The 22,531-nt window shown below is 44.3% G+C and overlaps 1 protein-coding gene and 1 pseudogene across 1 annotated transcript in view; both read left to right on the top strand.

The window, feature by feature from the left end:
- Window positions 1–22,531, top strand: part of PBX4 (PBX homeobox 4) — a 44,762-nt gene that overhangs the window by 8,629 nt on the left and 13,602 nt on the right. The window contains 1 exon segment of the mRNA XM_024134195.3: window positions 13,209–13,282. Coding sequence (XP_023989963.2) covers window positions 13,209–13,282 — 74 coding nt within the window.
- On the top strand, window positions 5,060–8,452 carry LOC102985931 (ubiquitin-like modifier-activating enzyme 5; annotated as a pseudogene).

Below are 22,531 nucleotides of genomic sequence, written 5' to 3'. Positions count from 1 at the left end.
TCACGGGCCCAGCCGCTCCGCGGCATGTGGGATCCTCCCGGACCGGGGCACGAACCCGTGTCCCCTGCATCGGCAGGCGGACTCTCAACCACTGTGCCACCAGGGAAGCTCCTCACCCTGGTTTTTGATTCTCCACTTGCCCCACTTAAGTCTAGAGACGTCAGAGCTCTGCTTCCAAACTCTTCGTTGCTACTCTGCTAGTGTCACATCTCTAGCCTCTACCTTTCCTTCCGTTCAGTTCAACAAATCTTTGCTCAGTTAGTGTACCAAGTATGGTGCTGGCCTGGAATTTCTGAAATGAGTAAGTTGAGGCTTTCATCATGCCCGGGCGTGGTAAATGCTTTAAATGGAAGAAAGGAGGGAGTAAGAAATCCAGGCTAGGACAGGCCAACCCATTAGAGTCCTGGACTAGACAGAGGAGTAGGACTTCCCCAAGTCCGGAGGAGGGAGAAGGTCAGCAGGATTCTGGTGAAGAGCCTCGAATGCCTTGCTAAGTGGTTTGAGTTTTTTGGAGCAGGCAGTGAGAAGCCATTTCACCTTTTGCTCAGGAGAGAGATTTCATCTCTCTGTGGTTTTGAGTAAGAAATTTACCGGTAGTGTTGATCGTGACCAATCCATGGGCAAATTAGGAAATAAGGACATCATAATGAGATTTTCACAGACTTAAATTTATTCCATTTAAAGGTGGCACTTTCATTCAAGTCCTACAGAGTTTTTCTTGTGTTGTATTAAATAATTTTCCTTGTTTCCTGTTGCCAAAACTACCTCCTGATCCAAGGCTTCATTTTGCTAAAATAACTAATAACTTCTACGGTTGAATTTGGGTATCAGTACATATTCTCAACCCCCATTTACTTAGCTGTTTTTGTTTCATTGTTTGTAGGTTTGCTTTTAGAATGACTCTACAGATGATTGATGGTACCCACAACAGTTTGATTCTTCCCAGTTTTACTTTTACAAAGAAGCTTATTTTAAAATGCCAGGGCATCTGCCTCCTAGGCTGCATTCCTTTCTGGAGCTTGGCATCTTCTGTGAATTTCTAGGTTTTCCATCAAAATTTTATTTCCTCAGGGTAGGAAACATGTCTTCTAATTTTTGTTCTTTACCTAGGTCTGTCTCCAGGAGGTGCATAATATTGCTGACTGGATTTGTCAGCTAAAACAATCCTTCTAGAAATGAGAGTAATTAAGGGGATTTGATTTCATCTTTTGTTGAGGTATGAGAATCATTGTCGCTCTCAGGGAAGCTTTTTCAAGAAATATCTTATTCTAAAGGATAAGATCTCTGAATATATCTCTAAATCAAATTCCTCAGTAATTTTAAATGATACCTTGCTCAGAAAACAAGTCAGACAGAAAAAGACAAATAGTGTGTATGTTTTCACTAATACGTGAAATCTAAAAAATGAAACAAGCAAACAAACAGAACAGAAATCTCTCACACATACAAAGAACAAACTAGTGGTTGCCAGAGGGGAGAGGGCTGGGGGAGAGGCTAAATAGGTAAAGGGGGTTTAAAGGTACAAACTACTAGGTATAAAATAAGTAAGTTACAAGGATGTAATGTATAGCACAGGGAATATAGTCAATATTTTATAATAACTTTGTTTGGAGTATAAGCTGTGCAAATATTGAATTACTATGGTGTACACCTGAAACTAATGTAACATTGTAAGTCAACTATACTTCAGTAAAAAATAAGCAAATAGGGCTTCCCTGGTGGCGCAGTGGTTGCGCGTCCGCCTGCCGATGCAGGGGGGCCGGGTTCGCGCCCCGGTCTGGGAGGATCCCGCGTGCCGCGGAGCGGCTGGGCCCATGAGCCATGGCCGCTGGGCCTGCGCGTCCGGAGCCTGTGCTCCGCAACGGGAGAGGCCGCAGCGGAGGGAGGCCCGCATACCACACACACACACAAAAAAATAAGTAAATAAATAAATACCTCCAAAATAAATAAATATAATAAAATAATACCTTGTTAAGGAAAGCAGATTTTTCCATAATTTGGAAAAGTAAATTACAGCTAAAATTAGAAGCTATAGTACACTGTTGGTAGAAGCCAGGATGTGACTTACATTCTATTCATTCCCACATTCCTTTCTCCTTATACAGTGACCGGTATATACTAGTGCCTCAATAAATATTTGTCCTATAAATATTGAATAAGTGGGGTTGGAGGATGATAAAGCTATATGCTTTCATTTTCTGGCATGATTCTATGTGACTCTCAATAGTTTTGTTACAGGTTGGTTTTGTTTAGCATTGGTTTTAAAAGGATATTCGCAGATTTGTTTTTTAATTTAGATTACCTTGCAAGTTTCTTTTATTTATTTAAAAGATTTATGATTTCTCATTCATTGGAATTTTGCTTCTTCATAAACATTAACATTTTATTTTGTTTTAATGCAGATACTTGGTTGCATAGAACACGTCATGTACTTGCTAAAGGTGCGAGCACAGACCTTCTTTTTCTCCCCACCGTCTCCATTCACTGCCTTACAATCTGTTCAGTTATCTCAGCTATCTGTTGCTATGTAACAAATTACCACAAACCTAACAGCTTAAAACAGTTAAAACTGATCTCAGTTTCCACAGGCAGGAATCTGGGCACAGCTGAGCTGGGTCCTCTGCTCGGGGTCTCACAAGGCTTCGGTCAAGGTGTTGGCTGATCTGTGTTCCTATCTGAAGCTCAGGGTCATCTTCAAGTCTCGCAGGGTTGTTGGCAGAACTGTTGCTTGCAGTTGCAGGACTGAAGTTCTTGTTTTCTTGCTGGCTGTCAGCTGTGGGTCTGCTCTCAGCTCCAAGAGGCTGCCTGCAGTTCCCCATTACCGGTCTTCTCACAACATGGCAGCTGGCTTTAAGGCCAGTAGGTGACGTTCCCCAGTCCACTAAGGTGGAGTCATAATGTAACATAACCACGGGTGAGACTATATACCATCACTTTTGTCACTTTGCAAGTCACAGATTATGCCCAATCTCAAGGAGAGAGGATTATACTCAGTGGGGGTCACCTTAGGATGTGTCTGTCACAGAAATTAGTTCATCCCCTTTGATGAATGATGTGGTCTGTCGTACTTTATGTAATCACTGATGGTTTGCTGTCAGCGCTTGATCACCTCTAGGCCAAGAACATGCTTAAAGGTTAGACATTTGTTTACTTTTCATAATAAACCACAAAAACATTCTGTGAAGTTACTTTGTATTCATTCAAAGGTGCTTTATACTGTATCTAAAGTAAGATGTTTTATAAGCAGGAAACTGACCTGGGAATAATCATTGCTAGAATCCCCTTTAAGAAGCAGAGCAGCCGACTTCATTCTCTTTCCTTGTATTCTTTTTAAAATTTATTTCTTTATTTATTATTTATTTTTGGTTGCATTGAGTCTTTGTTGCTGTGCGCGGGCTTTCTCTAGTTGCGGTGAGCGGGGGCTACTCTTCGTTGAGGTGCGCGGGCTTCTCATTGCGGTGGCTTCTCTTGTTGTGGAGCACGGGCTCTAGGTGTGCAGGCTTCAGTAGTTGTGGCACGCAGGCTCAGTAGTTGTGGCTCATGGACTTAGTTGCTCCGCGGCATGTGAGCTCTTCCCGGACCAGGGCTTGAACCCATGTCCCCTGCATTGGCAGGCGGGTTCTTAACCACTGCGCCACCAGGGAAGCCCCTCTTTCCTTGTATTTTTAGAATTACATTTACAGAGGATAACAAGCTCTAACCGGAGGCCATTTTCATTAATGATAATAACTGCTTCTATGGAAGGAAAACATTTTGGCATAATATCCTGTGTGATCAATTACCGTGTACTGTATAAGAAAGACTAATGTTTGGGTTCAGCTTTACAGAGCACCAAATCTCATCCCCCATTAACATTTTCATGTTTGGGATTCAGAAACGTATATCTGAGTTCTGCACCCCAACCCTAGCCTTTTGAAAGGCATCCCACAGGGGCGCATGATGATTTGGAAGGCATTTGGAAATGAGGACATTCTCCCATAGATTAACAGTATAGTGAGTTGTGGCAGATGTTTGACCTTTCTCATGGTGTTAATCATATTTTACTTCCATCATGAAGTTACTGATTTTCAGGTATATTTTCTGTCCTTGATAGCATCTTTTAATAATGAATGCTTGGATGACAGCATTACAGGACTTAAAATCATAATAACAGTAAATGTTAAAATAATGACGTAGTACTCATCAAAGTTGTTCACCAACGGTGAACACACCACCGTTGAGATTGCAGCTATCCTCACTCTCTCTCTTGCATTATCAAATCCCCTCCCTAGACTGGCTCTTGGGCATATAGACATGTGCTAGTGTCTTGTATCTTTAAAAACACACAAGAAACGAAAACCTCCCTTGACTCTCCCTGTCTTTATTTGTACCTGGGATTTGTTTTAATCATGTAAGAAGAAAGACAGAGACAACTTTGAAAGAAGAGTTTATCACTTGAAATTCCTGAGAGGAGGAGGCAGGCCACACGTGCAGGGCCACATGGGGAAGCCCACACTGGGAAGTCCTTTGGGAGGCAGAAGAAGTAAGGGGACAGAATGGCCTGGAAGCCTTTATTGTGATTTCCATGGGAAGGAAAGGGCGAGGCAGGGTAGACAGTTTGAGCAAGTTTAGGATTGGATAGTTTCAATAATTTCAGCAGGCTTTGGGCAATAGAGTTGGTCTCTCTTTATCTGGTACCTGGCCCTGGGGTGATTTAGGGCTGGGGGCATCTTTTTTTCTTTTTTCTTTTGGGCTGGGCCGGGTCTTAGTTGCGGCACGTGGGATCTTCTTCATTGTGGCATGTGAGATCTAGTTCCCTGACCAGGGATGGAACCCAGGCCCCCTGCATTGGGAGCATGGAGTCTTAACCACTGGACTACCAGGGAAGTCCCAGGGCTGGGGGCATCTTTTTTTTTTTTTAATTAATTTATTTATTTATTTATTTATTTATGGCTGAGTTGGGTCTTTGTTGCTGCACACAGGCTTTCTCTAGTTGCAGCAGGCGGGGGCTACTCTTCGTTGTGGTGCACGGGCTCTAGGCGTGAAGGCTTCAGTAGTTGTGGTCATGGGCTTAGTTGCTCCGTGGCATGTGGCCTCTTCCTGGACCAGGGCTCGAACCCGTGTCCCCTGCATTGGCAGGTGGATTCTTAACCACTGTGCCACCAGGGAAGGGGGTGGGGGCATCTTGACTGGTGCTGAGAGTTAGATAAAAGAGGTATTGGGAGTGTGGCCTTTGGATTTGAGTTTGCATATGAAAGGCACGCTCTCAGGCAAGTTGTTTGCTATATCTGGATTTAGTTAGCCCTGGGAAGGGCAGTCTCTCCCTGCCCCAGGATGTCAAAGCATCACAAAAATAGAAAATTTTAAACATGATTAATACACACCCTTTCTTTTAGCACTTGCTACATTTCTTTACTTTCTTTTGGGATCAAGTGTCAAAGAGTTTGTGGTTGCTACTTCCACTTCCTCTCCCACCTCCACCCACCTTCTCCCAACCTTCTTACTCTGCTGAGTCACCAGTGACCTCCATATTGCTAAATCCAAGGTCTCTTCTCCCACTTCACCTCTCAGAAGCATTTCTCACAGATTACTCTTCTCTCTTTGAAACTGTTCTTGGTTCCTCCCCACTGGCAGTTTGGGTCCCAGTCTCTTCTGCAGGATTTTCTCATCTGCTTGACCTCTACAAGTACAGATGCCTAAGCCTGGGGCCTGGGCCGCTCTCTATCTACATTGTCCTATAGTGATTCCCTCAAGTCTTGTGGCTTAAAGTGCCATCTCTATGCCCAGGACTCCATCCTTATATTGTTTATCTCCAGCCTTGAGTCCATGTCCATGTGCCAGCTGCCTACCTGATACCTCCTCTTGGGTAGCTCATAGGGATCTCAGGTGAAACCTGATCAAAGCACAACCCTCTTTTCCAGACCCTTCTCCCCCAAACCTGCTGCCCTCCAGTCTCCCCTGTTGAAGTTGATGATATTTCCATCCATCCAGTTGCTCAGACCTAAAGCTAGTAGTTATCCTTGAACCTCCTCTTTCCCTAAAACCCTACACCAGTTTATCAGGAGGTCCTGTTGATTCCGTTCCCCAAACCAAAGCTCTATCTACTTTTTATGTCTACTACCATAACTCTAAACTAAGCCAACAGCTTTTCTGGACTATTTCAGCTGTAATAGCCTCCAGATCGGTATCCTTGGTTCCATATTTGCCTTCCAGCCCAGTCTCCAGAGAGCAGCCACAGTGATCTTTTTAAAATGCAGTTTGGGCTGAGAGGCCCGTGGGAGGGGCGGAGACACCGCCTGATGGCCTTGAAATGAATGAGAATTGTAAGCTACTATGAGAAAATTCGTACCTTTGCTGTAGCAATAGTAGGTGTTGGTGGAGTTGGCAGTGTGACTGCTGAAATGCTGACAAGATGTGGCATTGGTAAGTTGCTACTCTTTGACTATGACAAGGTGGAACTGGCCAATATGAATAGACTTTTCTTCCAACCTCATCAAGCAAGATTAAATAAAGTTCAAGCAGCAGAACATACTTTGAGGAACATTAGTCCTGATGTTCTTTTGGAAGTACACAACTACACTATAACCACAACAGAAAACTTTGAACCTTTCATGAATAGAATAAGTAATGGTGGATTAGAAGAAGGAAAACCTTTTGACCTAGTTCTTAGCTGTGTGGACAATTTTGAAGCTTGAGCGACAATAAATACAGCTTGTCATGAGGTTGGACAAACATGGATGGAGTCTGGGGTCAGTGAAAATGCAGTTTCAGGGCATATACAGCTCATAATTCCTGGAGAATCTGCTTGTCAGCTTGTAGTTGCTGCAAATATTGATGAGAAGACTCTGAAACAAGAAGGTGTTTGTGCAGCCAGTCTTCCTACCACTCTGGGAGTGGTTGCTGGGATCTTGGTACAAAATGTGTTAAAGTTTCTGTTAAATTTTGGTACTGTTAGTTTTTACCTTGTATACAGTGCAATGCAGGATTTTTTCCCTACTATGTCCATGAAGCCAAATCCTCAGTGTGATGACGGAAATTGTAGGAAGCAACAGGAAGAATATAAGAAAAAGGTAACAGCACTGCCCACACAGGAGGTTGTTCAAGAAGAGGAAGAGATAATACATGACGACAATGAGTGGGGTATTGAGTTGGTACCTGAGGTTTCAGAAGAGGAACTGAAAAATTCTTCAGGTCCAATTCCTGACTTACCTGAAGGAATTACAGTGGCATATACAGTTCCCCCAAAGCAAGAAGATTCTGTACCTGAAGTAACAAGAAGATTCTGGTGAAAGCTTGGAAGACCTCATGGCCAAGATGAAGAACATGTAAATAATGGACTGGCCTGTATTTTATTTCCTGTGTCTAAACCTGTTCCCTAGCAATTAAAAAAAAATCATTTAAAACTGAGAAAACTTAGGGCAACATGGGTTGATGTATGATCTTCACTGAATTGTTATACTGTTTAAAAATACTGTGACTATTGCTTGTTACTCCCCTCGCCTCAACTAAATCAGGAACTCTCCTAAAACTCATGCTTCATTCTAGTAAGAAAACTTCAAAGGATTATTTCAGGCAGTTATAAATCTTATTTAAAACTTAGCCATTGAACTGTTTTGGCCTTTTGGGAGGGGTGGGAAGAAAGGACCAATTTGATTTGCCTGAGGCCATGGACAACAGAATAGTGTGTGGTCAAATATAGGGAAAGGACAAGAGGTACAACCTATTGATTAGAGCCAGCAGGCATCTACTCATTGTGTTTGGAATTGCTCCCTACAGGAAAACTGCCCACGACTACTAACTTGAGCAACAATGAATTTCGAATAGTAAACCTATAAAATAAAAACATCTTTTCAAATGTTTCCTGATGAAACACATGCTGAAATACAGTCATTGGAAAAGTTTGTAAACCTCTCAATTATATATTCTAAACAATACAGAGGCAAATAAGAGGAAGATTTCTTCATGGATAGACAGATAAAGATATTTTCAGGATGTACAAACTATATTTCTGCACTGACTAAGAAAAAGCATATCATCTGTGGAACATATATGTGAGTCAGTGTGCTTTATTGAGGAGCAAAAGATAAATTTAGGCTAAGATCATCTAAGTTATACCCATCATATGGGCTACCTTCTAATACTTTATTTAAATTTGATTCTGTGGGTGATTAGATATTGGCAAAGGTTTGTCCTGGATAACAGACAATAAAAGAGGTCTAAATTGCCTCTGCAACGACTGACATGTATTTCTTCACAGGGAAGAGTATCATTTTCCCTGATTGTGACCACTAAATCGTAATTTGATAACTGGTTTTCTCTGGATTTTGCATATAAATAATGAAGGCTTAGAGAGCCTTGTTTGAAATAAATTCCTAATGGTTTGGAGACTAATAAAGACACATGCATGTGTAACCATTATCTGTAGGCTGGTACTCTGCTAGTCTCCTATTTTGATGACTTTTTTGCTCTGAAAAGATATAAATGTCTAAATTCTATCTCTAGGAGGAAAATGTCATTAAAAAATTAAAAGGGCATTTCCCACTTGTAAAGTAAAATTCTAAAAATAATTTCAGAAAGCCCCAAATATCAAATATGTTTAATATATTAGCTTTGAGATTTTAGCATACTGCGATTCTCATGTTTAGAGTGATGTCAGGAAAGTATGGGGATAGTTTTTCTAGCCTTGAAACATATTTACGTTGCCTTAGTAGGTCATTTGTTGTTGTTTAAAATTTTAGTGTAGTCATCTGTAAAATAACTTTTCTAGTTCCTAGAGATGCTTTGACTTTCAAAAAAGAAATGCAGTCTTTCTAAATCCCATTCCTTTGGTATATTAATTTGGTACCTCTGGTACATTAATTTGGTAAGTCTTTACTTATAAGTTTATATAGTTTGATAAATAACTAGAACCTACTATCCTTTTTTAAAAAAATGTTTATTGGAGTATAGTTGATTTAAAATATGTGTTAGTTTCAGGTGTACACAAATTGAAACAGTTATACATATACATATTAGAACCTGCTATCTTCTAAAGACCTTTTTTCTGTTCTTAATTTGGCACTGTACCCTGCTGGTGTCTTATAATGTACCAAATCTTATCTAATTTTTTTGTCTTATATCTTCCATTAAAGTTATTATTTTAGCAGAAAAATAAAAATAAAATAAAATGCCCTTTGCTTAGGCAAGTAGATCAGTGGAATAGAATTGAAAGTGCAGAAATAAACCCACACATCTATGGTCAACTAACTTTTGACAAGGGTGTCAAAACCATTCAAAGGGAAAGAAAAGTCTCTTCCACAAATGGTGCTGGTAAAACTGGATCTCCACATGCAAACGAATGAAGTTGGACCCTTAGCTTACACCTTGTACAAAAATTAACTCAAATGGATGAAACACCTACGTGTAAGAGTTAATCCTATTAAAAAAAAACTATTAGATGAAAATATAGGCATAAACATTTGTAACCCTGAATTACTCCATGGCTTCTTAGATATGACCCCTAAAGCACAAGGAACAAAAGAAAAAAAATAGATAAATTTGATTTCATCAAAATGAAAAACTTTTGTGCTTCAAAGGACACTATAAAGAAAGTCAAGGAACTTCCCTGGTGGCACAGTGGTTAAGATTCCGCCTGCCAGTGCAGGTGACATGGGTTCAAGCCCTGGTCCTGGAAGATCCCACATGCCGCGGAGCAACTAAGCCCGTGCGCCACAACGACTGAGCCTGCGCTCTAGAGCCCATGAGCCACACAACTACCGAGGCTGTGTGCCACAACTACTGAAGCCCACGCGCCTAGAGCCTGTGCTCCACAACAAGAGAAGCCACCGCAATGAGAATCGCGCTCAACGCAATGAAGGGTAACCCCCGCTTGCCACAACTAGAGAAAGCTTGCGTGCAACAGCAGAGACCCAAAGCAGCCAAAAATAAAATCAATAAATTAAAAAAAAAAAAAAAAAAGTCAAAAGACAACTCACAGAATGGGAGAAAAGATTTGCAAATCATATATCTGATTAGTGTCTAGTATCCAGAATATGTAAGGAACTCTTACAACTCAACAATAAAAAAACAAATAGCCCAATTTAACAATGAACAAAGGATTTGAACCGGTGTTTTTCTAAAGAAGAATGGCTTGCTGTACACTTGAAAGTAACACAACATTGTAAATCAACTATACTCCAATAAATATATTTTTAAAAGACCAAAATACCCCAGAAAAAAAAATTAAAATAAAGAATAGCTGATAAACACATGAAAAGATGTGCAACATCATTAGCCATTAGACAAATGCAAATCAAAACCGCAGTGAGATACCACCTCACACCCACAGGGGTGGCTATAATTAAAAAAAAGACAGTAGCAAGTGTTGACAAGGAGGTGGAGAAATTGGACCCTTCATAAGTTGCTGATGGAAATGTAAAATGGTGCAGCCACTTTGCAAAAGTTTGCATTTCCTTTAAAAGTTAAGCATAGAGTTACCACCATATGACCCAGCCTTTCTCCCTAGGCATATGCTCACACAAAAACTTGTACATGCATGTTCATAGCAGCATCATTCATAATAGCCAAAAGGTGGAAATAACCCAAATGTCCATCAACTGATGAATAGATAAAATATATTCAAACAGTGGAGTATTAGTTGGCCATAAAAAGGAATGAAGCACTGATACACAACATCTTGGATGAACCATGAAAGCATGCTGTGTGAAAGAAGCCAGTCACAAAAGACCGCATACTGTATGATTTCCATTTATATGAAATGTCCACACAAATCTGTAGAGGCAGGTTGCTGAGTGGGAGGAGGGGGAAATGTGGAATGACTACTAATGAGAACAGGGTTTCTTCTTGGGGTGATGAAAATGTCCTGGAATTAGGTGGTGATAGTTGCACGTCATGAGTTTACTAAAAGCGACTGAATTGTATGTACACTTAAGTGTGAACTTCATGGTGTGTGAATTACATCTCAAAGAAATCAGCGCTAATAAAAATGCAATATGGGCTTCCCTGGTGGCGCAGTGGTTGAGAATCTGCCTGCCAATGCAGGGGACACGGGTTCGAGCCCTGGTCTGGGAAGATCCCACATGCCGCGGAGCAACTAGGCCCGTGAGCCACAATTACTGAGCCTGCGCGTCTGGAGCCTGTGCTCCACAACAAGAGAGGCCGCGAGAGTGAGAGGACCGCACACCGCGATGAAGCGTGGCCCCCACTTGCCACAACTAGAGAAAGCCCTCGCACAGAAACGAAGACCCAACACAGCCATAAATAAATAAACAAATAAATAAAATTAAAAGAAATTTTTTTTAAAAATGCAATACATGTCGTGTGAAAACCACTCTGTAAAATCCTCCATTGCTTCCTGTATTAGTTTTCTATTAATTAGTTTTCTATTGCCAACTGTGACAAATGACCGCAGACTTAGTGGTTTAAAAAATACAAATTTGTTATCTTCCATTTCTGTAGGTTCCAAGTCCAACTTTGGGCTCTCATTGGGCTAAAATCAAGGCGTTAGCAGGGCCTTCCTTCTGGAGGCTCTGAAGGAGAGTCCACTTCCTTGCCTTTTCCAGCCTGTCGAGGCCACCTGCATTCCTTGGCTCGCAGTCCCCCCATCTTCAAAGCCCACAGTGTAGTGTCTCTGACCCTATGTCGTTGCGTCTCTTTCACTGACCACAGCTGGGAGAGTTTGTCCACTTTTAAGGACACATGATTAAATGTAAATCAACTATCCTTCAATTTTTTTTTAAAGACCTGATTAGATTGGGCCCATAATCCAAGTGAATCTTCCCACCTAAAAGTCCTTAACATTAATCATCTGCAGAGTTCTTTTTCCCTTGTAAGTGGTTCTGAGGATTAACATGTGGACATCTTTGGGGACCATTCCTCTGCCGACCACAGTTTCCATCACAGGTGAGCAAAAGCCAGAGTCATTCCCCTGACTACAAGGCTCTTCCGGTCAGCCCCACTTGCCTCTCCAACTTCACCACATGGCTCTCTCCCTCACCCCTTATTCTACAGCATCCTGGTCTCTTAAAAAGCCCAGAGTGGGGACCTCCTGGCAGTCCAGTGGTTACAACTCTGCACTTCCACTGCAGGGGGTGAGGGTTCAATCCCTGGTCAGGGAACTAAGATCCCACGTGCTGTGCGGCACGGCAAAACAAACAAACAAACAGACCAACAAACCAAGGGTGTTCTCACTCAGGGCCTTTGCACTGGCTGCTTCCTCTGCCTAAATATTTACTCTCTTCAGATCTCTTCCTGCCTGACTTCTCCTTGTCATTCCGATCTCAGCTTTGATGTCACCTTAGAGACATGCAAACGCTAATAAGCCTTCTAGTTATCACTCTAGTTTAAGTCACCACAGAGCACCTGCCACTGCCGATGGTGTATATGTGTGTGTTTGCATGTGTGTGTATGGTGTCGTGTGGTGTCTCACTTTCTCCTTCCTGCCATGTGGGTAGGGACCTCATCTGTCTGTGTCTCTGTGACACTAGAATGGTGTGTGGCACTTAGAAGCTGCTCAGTAAACACCTGCTAAGTTAAAGGGTTTTTTTCTTCTTTAAAAAAAATATTTCTCTTGTTTATTTATGGCCACATTGGGTCTTCGTTGCTGCATGTGGGCTTTCCCTAGCTGCGGCGAGCGGGGGCTACTCTTCATTGAGGTGCACGGGCTTCTCATTGCAGTGGCTTCTTGTTGTGGAGCACGGGCTCTAGGCATGCGGGCTTTAGTAGTTGTGGCATGCGGGCTCAGTAGTTATGGTTCACGGGCTTAGTTGCTCCGCGGCATGTGGGATCTTCCCAGACCAGGGCTTGAACCCATGTCCCTTGCATTGGTAGGCGGATTCTTAACCACTCTGCCACCAGGGAAGTCCTTGCTAAGTTAATGTTGCAGGACACTGGGATAGGATGGCTGGGGTTTCTGCTTATGCATTAAAGTGCTACTCTAGGGCAATAGTGTGAACACTGCTTTCAAATTATTGGACCTGGAGATTTCATCGTTCTTGATGAGTTATTTGCATTATTTAAATTTGCAGTGTTTAAAGAGAAACGTTTTGAATATTTGAATATTACTCTGTTTGAATTTGGTACAAATTGAATTCATTTGAAATGCTATGGTTCTGTCCTTTCATAAGAGGGTTTTTCAACAGACCTGGCAGACGCAGTATAGAGGATCATTACTCTCATGCACAGAATGACTCTTCTCTTTCTCACCTGCTCCTCTGTCACCTCTCTTTCAGAAAGCATGTTCTGAATTATCATCAGATGAAGCCTGCTCTCTCCAGTGTGCTCTGTGAGATCAAGGAAAAGACAGGTAGGCCGCTGAGAAGACACTTCTTGTGTGGCACCAGGACCACAACGACCTCGCACCTCTGGTTCTGGCTCAGCCCTAATGTGCGTCGTGGGCCATCTTGCTCGTCACATCCCTCTCTGGCAGCGATGGTTCAGTTGGTTCATTTCTGCTTTGTCAGAGCCCTGCTTTCCGGTGTATCACACTCATTTATTTTGCAGTTTGTAACTAGAGAAATACCGTTGCCAGTGAGTAACAAGCAGCTGCATTCTAGGTGCAAGACCTCAGAGGCATTGTGGCATTCAGTTGTTTTACAAAAGGATCTGAGATGACAGAATTAGGAAAGTAGAATCATAATTTTGTTTTGTTTGTTTTAAGCATCCAAAGTAATCCCCATGGAAGCTTCTGCCACTGCAAATTCTTTTGTTAAAAAAAAAAAAAAAAGGTAAATCTTTTTTTTTTTTTTTTTTTTTTTTTTGCGGTACGCGGGCCTCTCACTGTTGTGGCCTCTCCCGTTGCGGAGCACAGGCTCCGGACGCGCAGGCTCAGCGGCCATGGCTCAAGGAAAATCTTTTCATTTTGAATTAATTTAGACTGGCAGAAAAGTTGAAAAACTAGTACAGAGAGGACTTCCCTGGTGGCACAGTGGATAAGAATCCGCCTGCCAATGCAGGGGACACGGGTTCGATCCCAGGTCCGGGAAGATCCCACATGCCACAGAGCAACTAAGCCCGTGCGCCACAACTACTGAGCTTGCGCTCTAGAGCCCACGAGCCACAACTACTGAAGCCCATGAGCCACAACTACTGAAGCCCTCTTGCCTAGAACCCGTGCTCCACAACAAGAGAAGCCACCGCAATGAGAAGCCCGTGCACCGTAATGAAGAGTAGCCCCCGCTCGCCACAACTAGAGAAAGCCCACACGCAGCAACAAAGACCCAACGCGGCCAAAAATTAATTAATTAATTAATTAATTTTTTAAAAAGAAGGAAGAAAAATTAGTACAGAGAGTATACCCTTCTCCCAGCTTCTTCTAATGGTAACACCTTCAGAACCACAGTGCAGTGATTAAACCAGGAAATTGATGTTGGTACAATGCTCTGTAACTGAGCAACAGGTCCTATTTGAATTTCCCCAGGTTGTGTCCTAAATGCCCTTTTTCTGGTCCAGGATCCCACACTGCATTTAGTCATCGTGTCTCCATAGTCACCACCAATCTGTGAAGTTTCCTCAATTGTTCCTCATCATCCATGGCTTTCATACTTTTGCTGAGACCTGCTCAATTATTTTATAGAGTCCCTCAGTGTGGTTCGTCCATTGTTTCTTCAGAATTAGACTGAGGTTGTGCATCTGTGGCAGGAATCGCACAGAAGCAACGTTGTGTCCTTCTCAGTGCATCGTGTCGGAGGTATGTGCTGTCAGTAAGTCCTATCACTGATAGGACCTCTGACCTTGATCACTTGGTCAAGGTTAATAGCAATTTGAAGATGGTTTATAAGAGAAGCCACAAAGATGGTGAAGACATCATTTAAACCAAAATCATCAGAGAAAGGTTGTCACTTGATTTCTTAGAGTGAGTTGGTGTCTCTTTTTCTTTTTTGGCTGCATTGGGTCTTTGCTGCTGTGCGTGGGCTTTCTCTAGTTGCAGCGAGCGGGGGCTACTCTTCATTGCGGTGTGCGGGCTTCTCATTGCGGTGGCTTCTCTTGTGGAGCGTGGGCTCTAGGCGCAAGGGCTTCAGTAGTTGTGGCACGCAGGCTCAGTAGTTGTGGCTCATGGGCTCTAGAGCGCAGGCTCAGTAGTTGTGACTCACGGGCTTAGTTGCCCCGCGGCATGTGGGATCTTCCCGGACCAGGGATCGAACCCATGTCCCCTGCATTGACAGGCGGATTCTTAACCACTGCGCCACCAGGGAAGTCCAGAGTGAGTTGGTCTCTTGAGATCAATTATTTGAATGTTGTGTGTCACTTTGGAGCATAGCACTTGAGTTATGCTGGGGCTTGTGGAAAGCACCTATGTGGTACAAAAGTATGTTTCTTTCTGAACACGGTTTTAGTGCAAGACTGACGTGTACTTGACATGGATGGTGGCAGAGAGCAGTGAAAGGGTCTGACTTCCGCTTTACCTCTGGCTCCATGACCCTGGCATGTGACTGAAACTTTCTCTGTCCCCAGTCCTTCTCTGTGACTTGGGGACAGTGGCAACACTTAGCTCACGGTTACTGAAGACTGTGTGAGTTCTTACATCTAAGGCTATGGAGGTGGTGCCAGCCTCCAGTAGTTATCTGGTGACTGAAAGAGAAATTCAATTTTAAACCTACATTTGTTTCACCCAAATGCTGTAAGGATGTGATATCCCCCCCCCACAGTTGGAATATTTTTTATTGTGATAAAATATACATAACATAAAATTTACCACTTTACCATTTTTAAGTGTACAGTTCAGTGGCATTAAGTACTTACATCATTGTGCAACTGTCACCACCGTCCATCTCCAGAACTTTTTCATCTTCCTAAACTGAAACTCCTTACTCATTAAACACTAACTCCCCATTCCCCACTCCCCTGGCCTCTGGTAACCACCATCCTACTTTCTGTCTTTATGAATTTGACTGCTCTAAGTACCTCATATAAGTGGAATTATACAATATTTGTCCATTTGTGACTGACTTATTTCACTTAGCATAATGTTTTCAAGGTTCACCCATGTTGTAGCATGTGTCAGAATTTGCTTCTTTTTTATGGCTGAATAATATTCCATCATACAGATGGACCACATTTTGTTTATCCATTCATTGTGGGACATTTGGTTGTTTCCGCCTTTTGGCTATTGTGAATAATGATGCTAATATCTGCACAGATATCTGTTTGAGACCTTGCTTTCAGTTATTTGGGGTATATACGCAGGAGTGGAATTGCTGGATCACATGGTAATTGTATATTTAAGAACTGCCAGACTGTTTTCCACAGCAGCTACACCATTTTACATTCTAACCAGCAGTGCACAAGGGTTCCAGTTTCTCCACATCTTCTTCAACACTTGTTATTTTCTGCGTTTGTTTTGTTTTGTTTTTATAATAGCCATCCTAGTGGGTGCGAAGTGGTATCCCATTGTAGTGGACATGGTATTCTTTTACACTTGTTTGTATTTTAAAGACTCTTTGTTTGATGACAGCAGATTTTGGGAATCTTATTAGTTCAAAGGAATATCTCATTGTGGATCTTCATGGTGTCACTCCTTAACCCAGGTAGAAGTCAACATTTTATCTGTTATCTTTACCACCACTTTCCTTTTTCATAAGAGCCAGCATGTGGTATATTTCTGTTCTAATTCTTTTACCCTCTATGCACTCTGTAACCCAAAAGCTTATATCCCATTTGGTTTACAAAGCCACTGTAGTTTGAGTGGTCTGCGTTTGTTCTCATAGGTTTGTTTGTGTGTGTTTAACTTTTTATTTTGAAACAATCACAGATTCACATAAATGTTCCAATAACACGCGAATACATTTTCTCCCCGAACTATTGGAGAGTAAGTTGCTGCCATGATGCCCCGTGACCCCTGCACACTTGAGTGCATTTCCAACAAACAGGGACAGTCTCCTTTTTACCCACAGGACAACTGTCACGGTCAGGAAGACACTGATACCCCTCCCACCATGGAATCCGCAGATCTCATTCAGGCTCTGCCGGTTGTCCCAATAATGTCCTCTATAGAAAAGGACAAAGAGGTCAAAATCTTGTTGCGTTTAGTTATCACATCTCTTTGGTCTTGTTTCATCTGTGACAAGACAAGCCCCTGTCTTTCCTTGACTTTCATGACCTTGACCATCTGGAAGATCACAGGCAAGTCCCTCCATCTGGGTTTATCTGGTGTTTCCTCATGATTAGATTTCTGCTACACATCCTCAAAATGAAGCAACGCCTCTTCTCACACAGAGGCTGCTCAGTGGTGCCCACATTTGCCCTGTCCCCTATTGATGACTTTAACTTTGATCACTCAAGTGAGATACTGTCTGCCAGACTTCTCCTTTTTAAAGTTGCTCCTTTTCCCTTTGTAATAAGTATTCTGTAAGAGGTATTCTGAGACTATCCCTCATTCAGTTTCCCTTTTATTCATTTTCGTATTTTGTGTCAGTGTAGATTCATGGAGTCTTATTTTATCACAGTTACTATTATCACTCATTTCGATGCTCAAATTGTCCCAGAGTTGGCTAGTGTGAGACCCTTGAAGCTGGCTCATGTCCTTCTGAAATGTCTCCATCAGCCTTTGAGCACTCCCTTCCTTGCTGCCATAACATGTTCCAGGCTCGTATTCTCCCCTCTCCTGCCGGGCCGGAATCAGCCATTTCTCCAGGAGCCCTGGCTCCACTTAGAGTAGATCTTGGTCCTGGGTATGCTTGTTACTATTGAGGCGGTACTGCTCTGGTCACTCTCAGGGCACAGAGCTCAGAGGAGTATTTGTGGGTGATGCATATATATGTGTACACACACTCATTCATGTCTATTTTTACTGTTATCTGCATATATTGAAAACCATGAGCTCATTTCAGTATCTTTTTTTTTTTTGGCTGCACTGGGCAGCTTGTGGGATCTTAGTTCCCGGACCAGTGATCGAACCCGGGCGCCGGCAGCGAAAAGGCCGACTCCTAACCACTGGACTGCCAGGGAATTCCCTCATTTCAGTGTCTTTAATTCTGGTTCAGCACCACAGAGTTCATTCTATTTTTCTCTCTCTCTAGATTGGTAACTCCTTTCTCTGACAATAAGAACCCTGTTCCCATCATCCTCAGCACTTTTACTTATTTAATCAGTCATTCCCTCCCCCCCTCGTGTGTATCTCATCCTCCTCCCTCACGTGCATCCCTTTTCACCACCTCAGCCCCTGACCCGGGTCCCCCACCAGCTCCCACTGGTTGCCCTCCTCGCTTCCCTTAGGCTCCAACGCCCAGAGCCAGGTCACCCTCTGCGGATGGCCCCTTGCCCTGTAGGTCCCACACTAAGCTCCTGCTCAGGTGCCTCTCACGGGTGTTTGAATGTCTAATGGCCCGTCTTGTCTGTTCCTTATTTAAACTATGGGGAGCAGATATCATGACTTCTAGTAAACAAGGTTGGGCTTTTTGGGGGGTTAAACAAGTTTGCCCTTAAAGCCTCACAGCACTCCCTTCAGTGCTCTGTGTGAACCAGAGAAGCAGCATTCCTACAGCTGAACAAGCAGCACAACCCGAGAGCCCTGTGAGCTGGAAGAAACTGCCCACGGGGGACATGTCAGTGTGTGTCCATCCCCGGAGACACTGGCTACAGTCACATGCTCCTCAGGACCGTTGAATTGTATGATGTTGATCACCGTCATAAAAATCTTCCAGTGTTGGTGCCTCTCTCTGAGGTGTGCTGTCCCCCTGCCAGCTCCCACCCGTCCCCAGGGGGAAAAAACAGCCCTTTGGGGGGCGGTCCCCCACTGCCCTCAGCAGTTGGCTCTGTCATCAGAGCTCCTTGGATGTGTGGGCCCTTGAGGTTTTTATTGACAACTTAGCTCTGCAAAGTAAGGAATTTAGTAGTAATACAAAGCAGTTTTTCAAAGTAGTTTAATCAGCTGTTGTCTCAGGAAGCTGTAGTTCTTGATGACCTTTTCCCCATTAGTGAGATGATGCTGGGACTGATGGGGAAACTGCTTCTTGAGAGCTGTGGGTGCGCGCTGTCTGGGCACTTCTCCTTTTGCGTCATCTGATTCTGTATGTCCATATGTGAACACAGCTGTCAGTCAGCTTCAAACTCAGCAGTTTCAGGAGAAAATGAAAGGCTTGAGACCTACTGCCATCAGGACAGGCTGAGGTGTCCGTTTTAGCCCACGCCGCTGCCCTGTCCCATCCTCCCAGGTGGCAAGGGCCACACTCAGGGCTTCTGACTCCACCCAGGCTGAATCCCAAGGCGGCTGTAAGGCTCAGAGCATAGGCCATGCATCAGATCTGGGCATTTCTTCAGAAAATCATGCTTCCTTTCCACTGATTGGCTCAAACATCGGGGTGCCTGGTACATTTGGCTGCATGGCAGCACGGGGATGGGGCAGCACCACTCAGCCTTGAAAAGCACTAGCCATCACAACTGCCCAGAGCTGCCTAAATGTCAAGTTCAGTGCGGCCAGGTGTCTTTCCGTATCAGTAGGAAGTGCAGTCTTGGAAGCGCTGTGTTTCCAGCACATGGGCCGCAGGCCTTACGGTCTCCGGGATGGGCCACGAGGAAAGTAAATGAGATCTCAGTGCTGCCTCCGCTTCCCCCAACACCATGACCAGGAATGACCAAGTCTTGGCCCAAAGAAAACTATTCAGGGTCCTGATCCTGCACCGGGTTCCCATGGGCCTCGGCCCGATGAGCGATCCTGCGGGCTGAGCCTCCTGGGGTACCCACACTGGGAGATGGCACGTTGGCTTCTTGATTTAACCCATGTTTCTCACATTTCCCTCTAGCTAATGTCTGCGACAGACCTTTAGGGTAAACAGTAAACCTGCACAGAGTGTTTAAAGCCCAGTAGGTATTGATGGGCCACAGCCAGAGAGCTCGCCGAGTCCTGGCATCATTCCCCTAAACCTCCAGTGGCCCGGGACAGACATTTACTTCACTTCTGTTGTACAGATGAGCAGAGTGAAGCTCCGGAGAGAGGGTTGCACCCCAGTAACCCACAGCCAGGCTGCGTGCTGCCCCTCCACACCCTTTTCTGGCTCAGGGAGGGAGCTCTGCACCCACAGGCCCCGGGCGGGAGCACTGTCTGTGCGTCTGCTGCTCTCACTGCACCCATGATGGCTCCTGGCCTCTGCAATCTGTGTCCAACGGTGAGTGCGGGGTCCAGGACGAGCCGTGTCCTAGGACTGCCCTGGTACCTGACACACAGTGTACACACCTTATATTTTTGTTGAATGAAGAACTGTTTCTGGTGACTGATACCTATTAAGTGAAATCCTTTTTATCTTGTACAGCTTACAGGGTTCAGGAAGACTGAGTGTCTGGGGCCTGACTTAGAACCCAAGGCTTATCATTCGTATCATCCTGAAAAGAAAGCCATCCTCCATGTAAACTGTGTTGTCGAATGTTCCTGGAAGCACTACCCCACAAGTTCCAGGAATTGCCTTCCGATGCCTCCTGCGGCCTGTGGGAAGGACACGGGTGCATCTTCCAGGGTCGATACGCAGGCCCTCCACCTGTGCTCTCCTCTGTGTGGTGTCTGGGTGGTCCTGCCTGCCGCAGTCTCTGAAGGCCAAGGATACCCTAGGAGTACACCCCCCTCCCGAATCCTTCCCTTGAAACAGCCGTCCTTCTTGGTATCTGGAGGAGCTGTCCTGAGGAGAACAAATAAACCCTTTTTAGAGAGCTTTGAATTTAGCTGGGAGGACCCAACACTGGCCCAGTCCCTTTCCTGAAACGCTTGGGGCTGGGTGCATTACAGAACTCAGAATTGTTTAGGTTTTACGTATGTGGTGTTGACAAGAACTGAGGCAGAGCCTTGCGTTCAGTGACTTAGCCTCAGAGCAGGGACGGTCGCACACACTGGTGTGGGTCGGGCTTTGCCTCCAAATTCGCTTGAATGCCAACTTGCGTAAAGACCTTTGGATCTTGGATTGCAGAGGGGCAACCCGTTGAAGAGCTGCCAAGCGTCCTGGGAAGTTCACACTGAGGGACCTGCTCCGTCTTCTCCAAGCCGTGACTGTCCCCTGTGCTGGCCTCCAGTACGCATCCGTGCCTCACTTTGGTCAGTCCTGGGTTCACTTTGTCTCTGAGGAGCGAGAAGTCCCAGCCCCACCAGCCTTGCTCTCGGGGCCAAGGAGCACGGGCAGCTGCAGCTGCCGTGGGGGAAGTGGATGTAATAACTCTCACACAAAGGACCGCCTCCTACTTCCTCACCACTGTTCCTGGGCCTGGCTGGGAGCTCTCAGGCATAAGTAATCCAGCGGGTTTTTTTTACCTGTTTCCCTTCCTCCTCTGCCACTCAGGTCTGTTGCAATTGCAACATCTTGATCAATAGCTTCAGCCTTCTGGTTGGGTCTGTCCAACGACTACCCTTCGGGCCAATGTGTGACTTCTTCCGGAATTCAGATCCCTTTTGTGTTTGGCTGGCCCTGGGGCTGAGACCCCTGTGTGGTATTTCGCTGTGGCCGTGCAGGGGGCAGATCTCCTAGAGCTGGGGGGTTATTTTTCAGGTTGCTTGGAGTGTCCTTTCTCGGCTCCACAGGCTCCGGGTGACTCATGAATCAAGCCTCCGATTCTGATCAGCCTACATAGCTCCTCTGCAGCTATTGACTGTGGCCCAGCCCACAGGGGTCATTTGCATTTGAATTAATTAAAATCAAGTATAACTAAATAAGGCGTTCTTTAGCCGCACTAGCCACATCTCAAGTGCTCAGTAGCCACATGTAGCTAGTGGCTCCCATATTAGTGCAGATCTAGAACATTCCATCATTGGGAAAGTTCTATTGGACAGACAGGTGGATTAGTATAGGCAAATAGACAAATCAAAGATTATGAAAAAAATCTAATGTCCATGATGATGACTAGAGAAACAAGATGTGGTCCATCTGTACAATGGACTGTTGTTCAGCCATAAAAAGGAATGAAGTTTTCTGACACAAGCTACAACATGGATGAACCTTAAAAACTTTATGCTGGGGCTTCCCTGGTGGCGCAGTGGTTAAGAATCCGCCTGCCAATGCAGAGGACACGGGTTCGAGCCCTGATCCGGGAAGATCCCACATGCTGCGGAGCAACTAAACCCGCGAGCCACAACTACTGAGCCTGCAAGCCACAACTACTGAAGCCCATGCACGTAGAGCCCGTGCTCCTCAACAAGAGAAGCCACGGCAGTGAGAAGCCTGTGCACAGCAACAAAGAGTAGCCCCCGCTCGCCGCAACTAGAGAAAGCCCATGCACAGCAACAAAGACCCAACGCAGCCAAAAATAAATAAATAAATAAATTTTTTAAAAGAAAAAGAAAACTTTATGCTAACAATAAGGCCCAACTGTATAGCACAGGGAACTATATTCAATATCTTGTAATACCTATAATGCAAAAGAATCTGAAAAAGATATACAGATATAGATAAACTGAATCACTTTGCTGTATACCTGAAACATTGTAAATCAGCTATAGTTCAATTAAAAAAAATAAAACCTTTATTCTGAGTAAAAGAAGCCAGACACAAAAGTCCACAATAGGGCTTCCCTGGTGGCGCAGTGGTTGAGAGTCCGCCTGCTGATGCAGGGGACACGGGTTCGTGCCCCGGTCCGGGAAGAT

Source organism: Physeter macrocephalus, chromosome 2 (assembly GCF_002837175.3).
Source record: "Physeter macrocephalus isolate SW-GA chromosome 2, ASM283717v5, whole genome shotgun sequence".
Classification (NCBI taxonomy): Eukaryota; Metazoa; Chordata; class Mammalia; order Artiodactyla; family Physeteridae; genus Physeter; species Physeter macrocephalus.
Note: the sequence above shows the minus strand (reverse complement) of the source record. Positions and strands in the feature narration are given on the sequence as shown.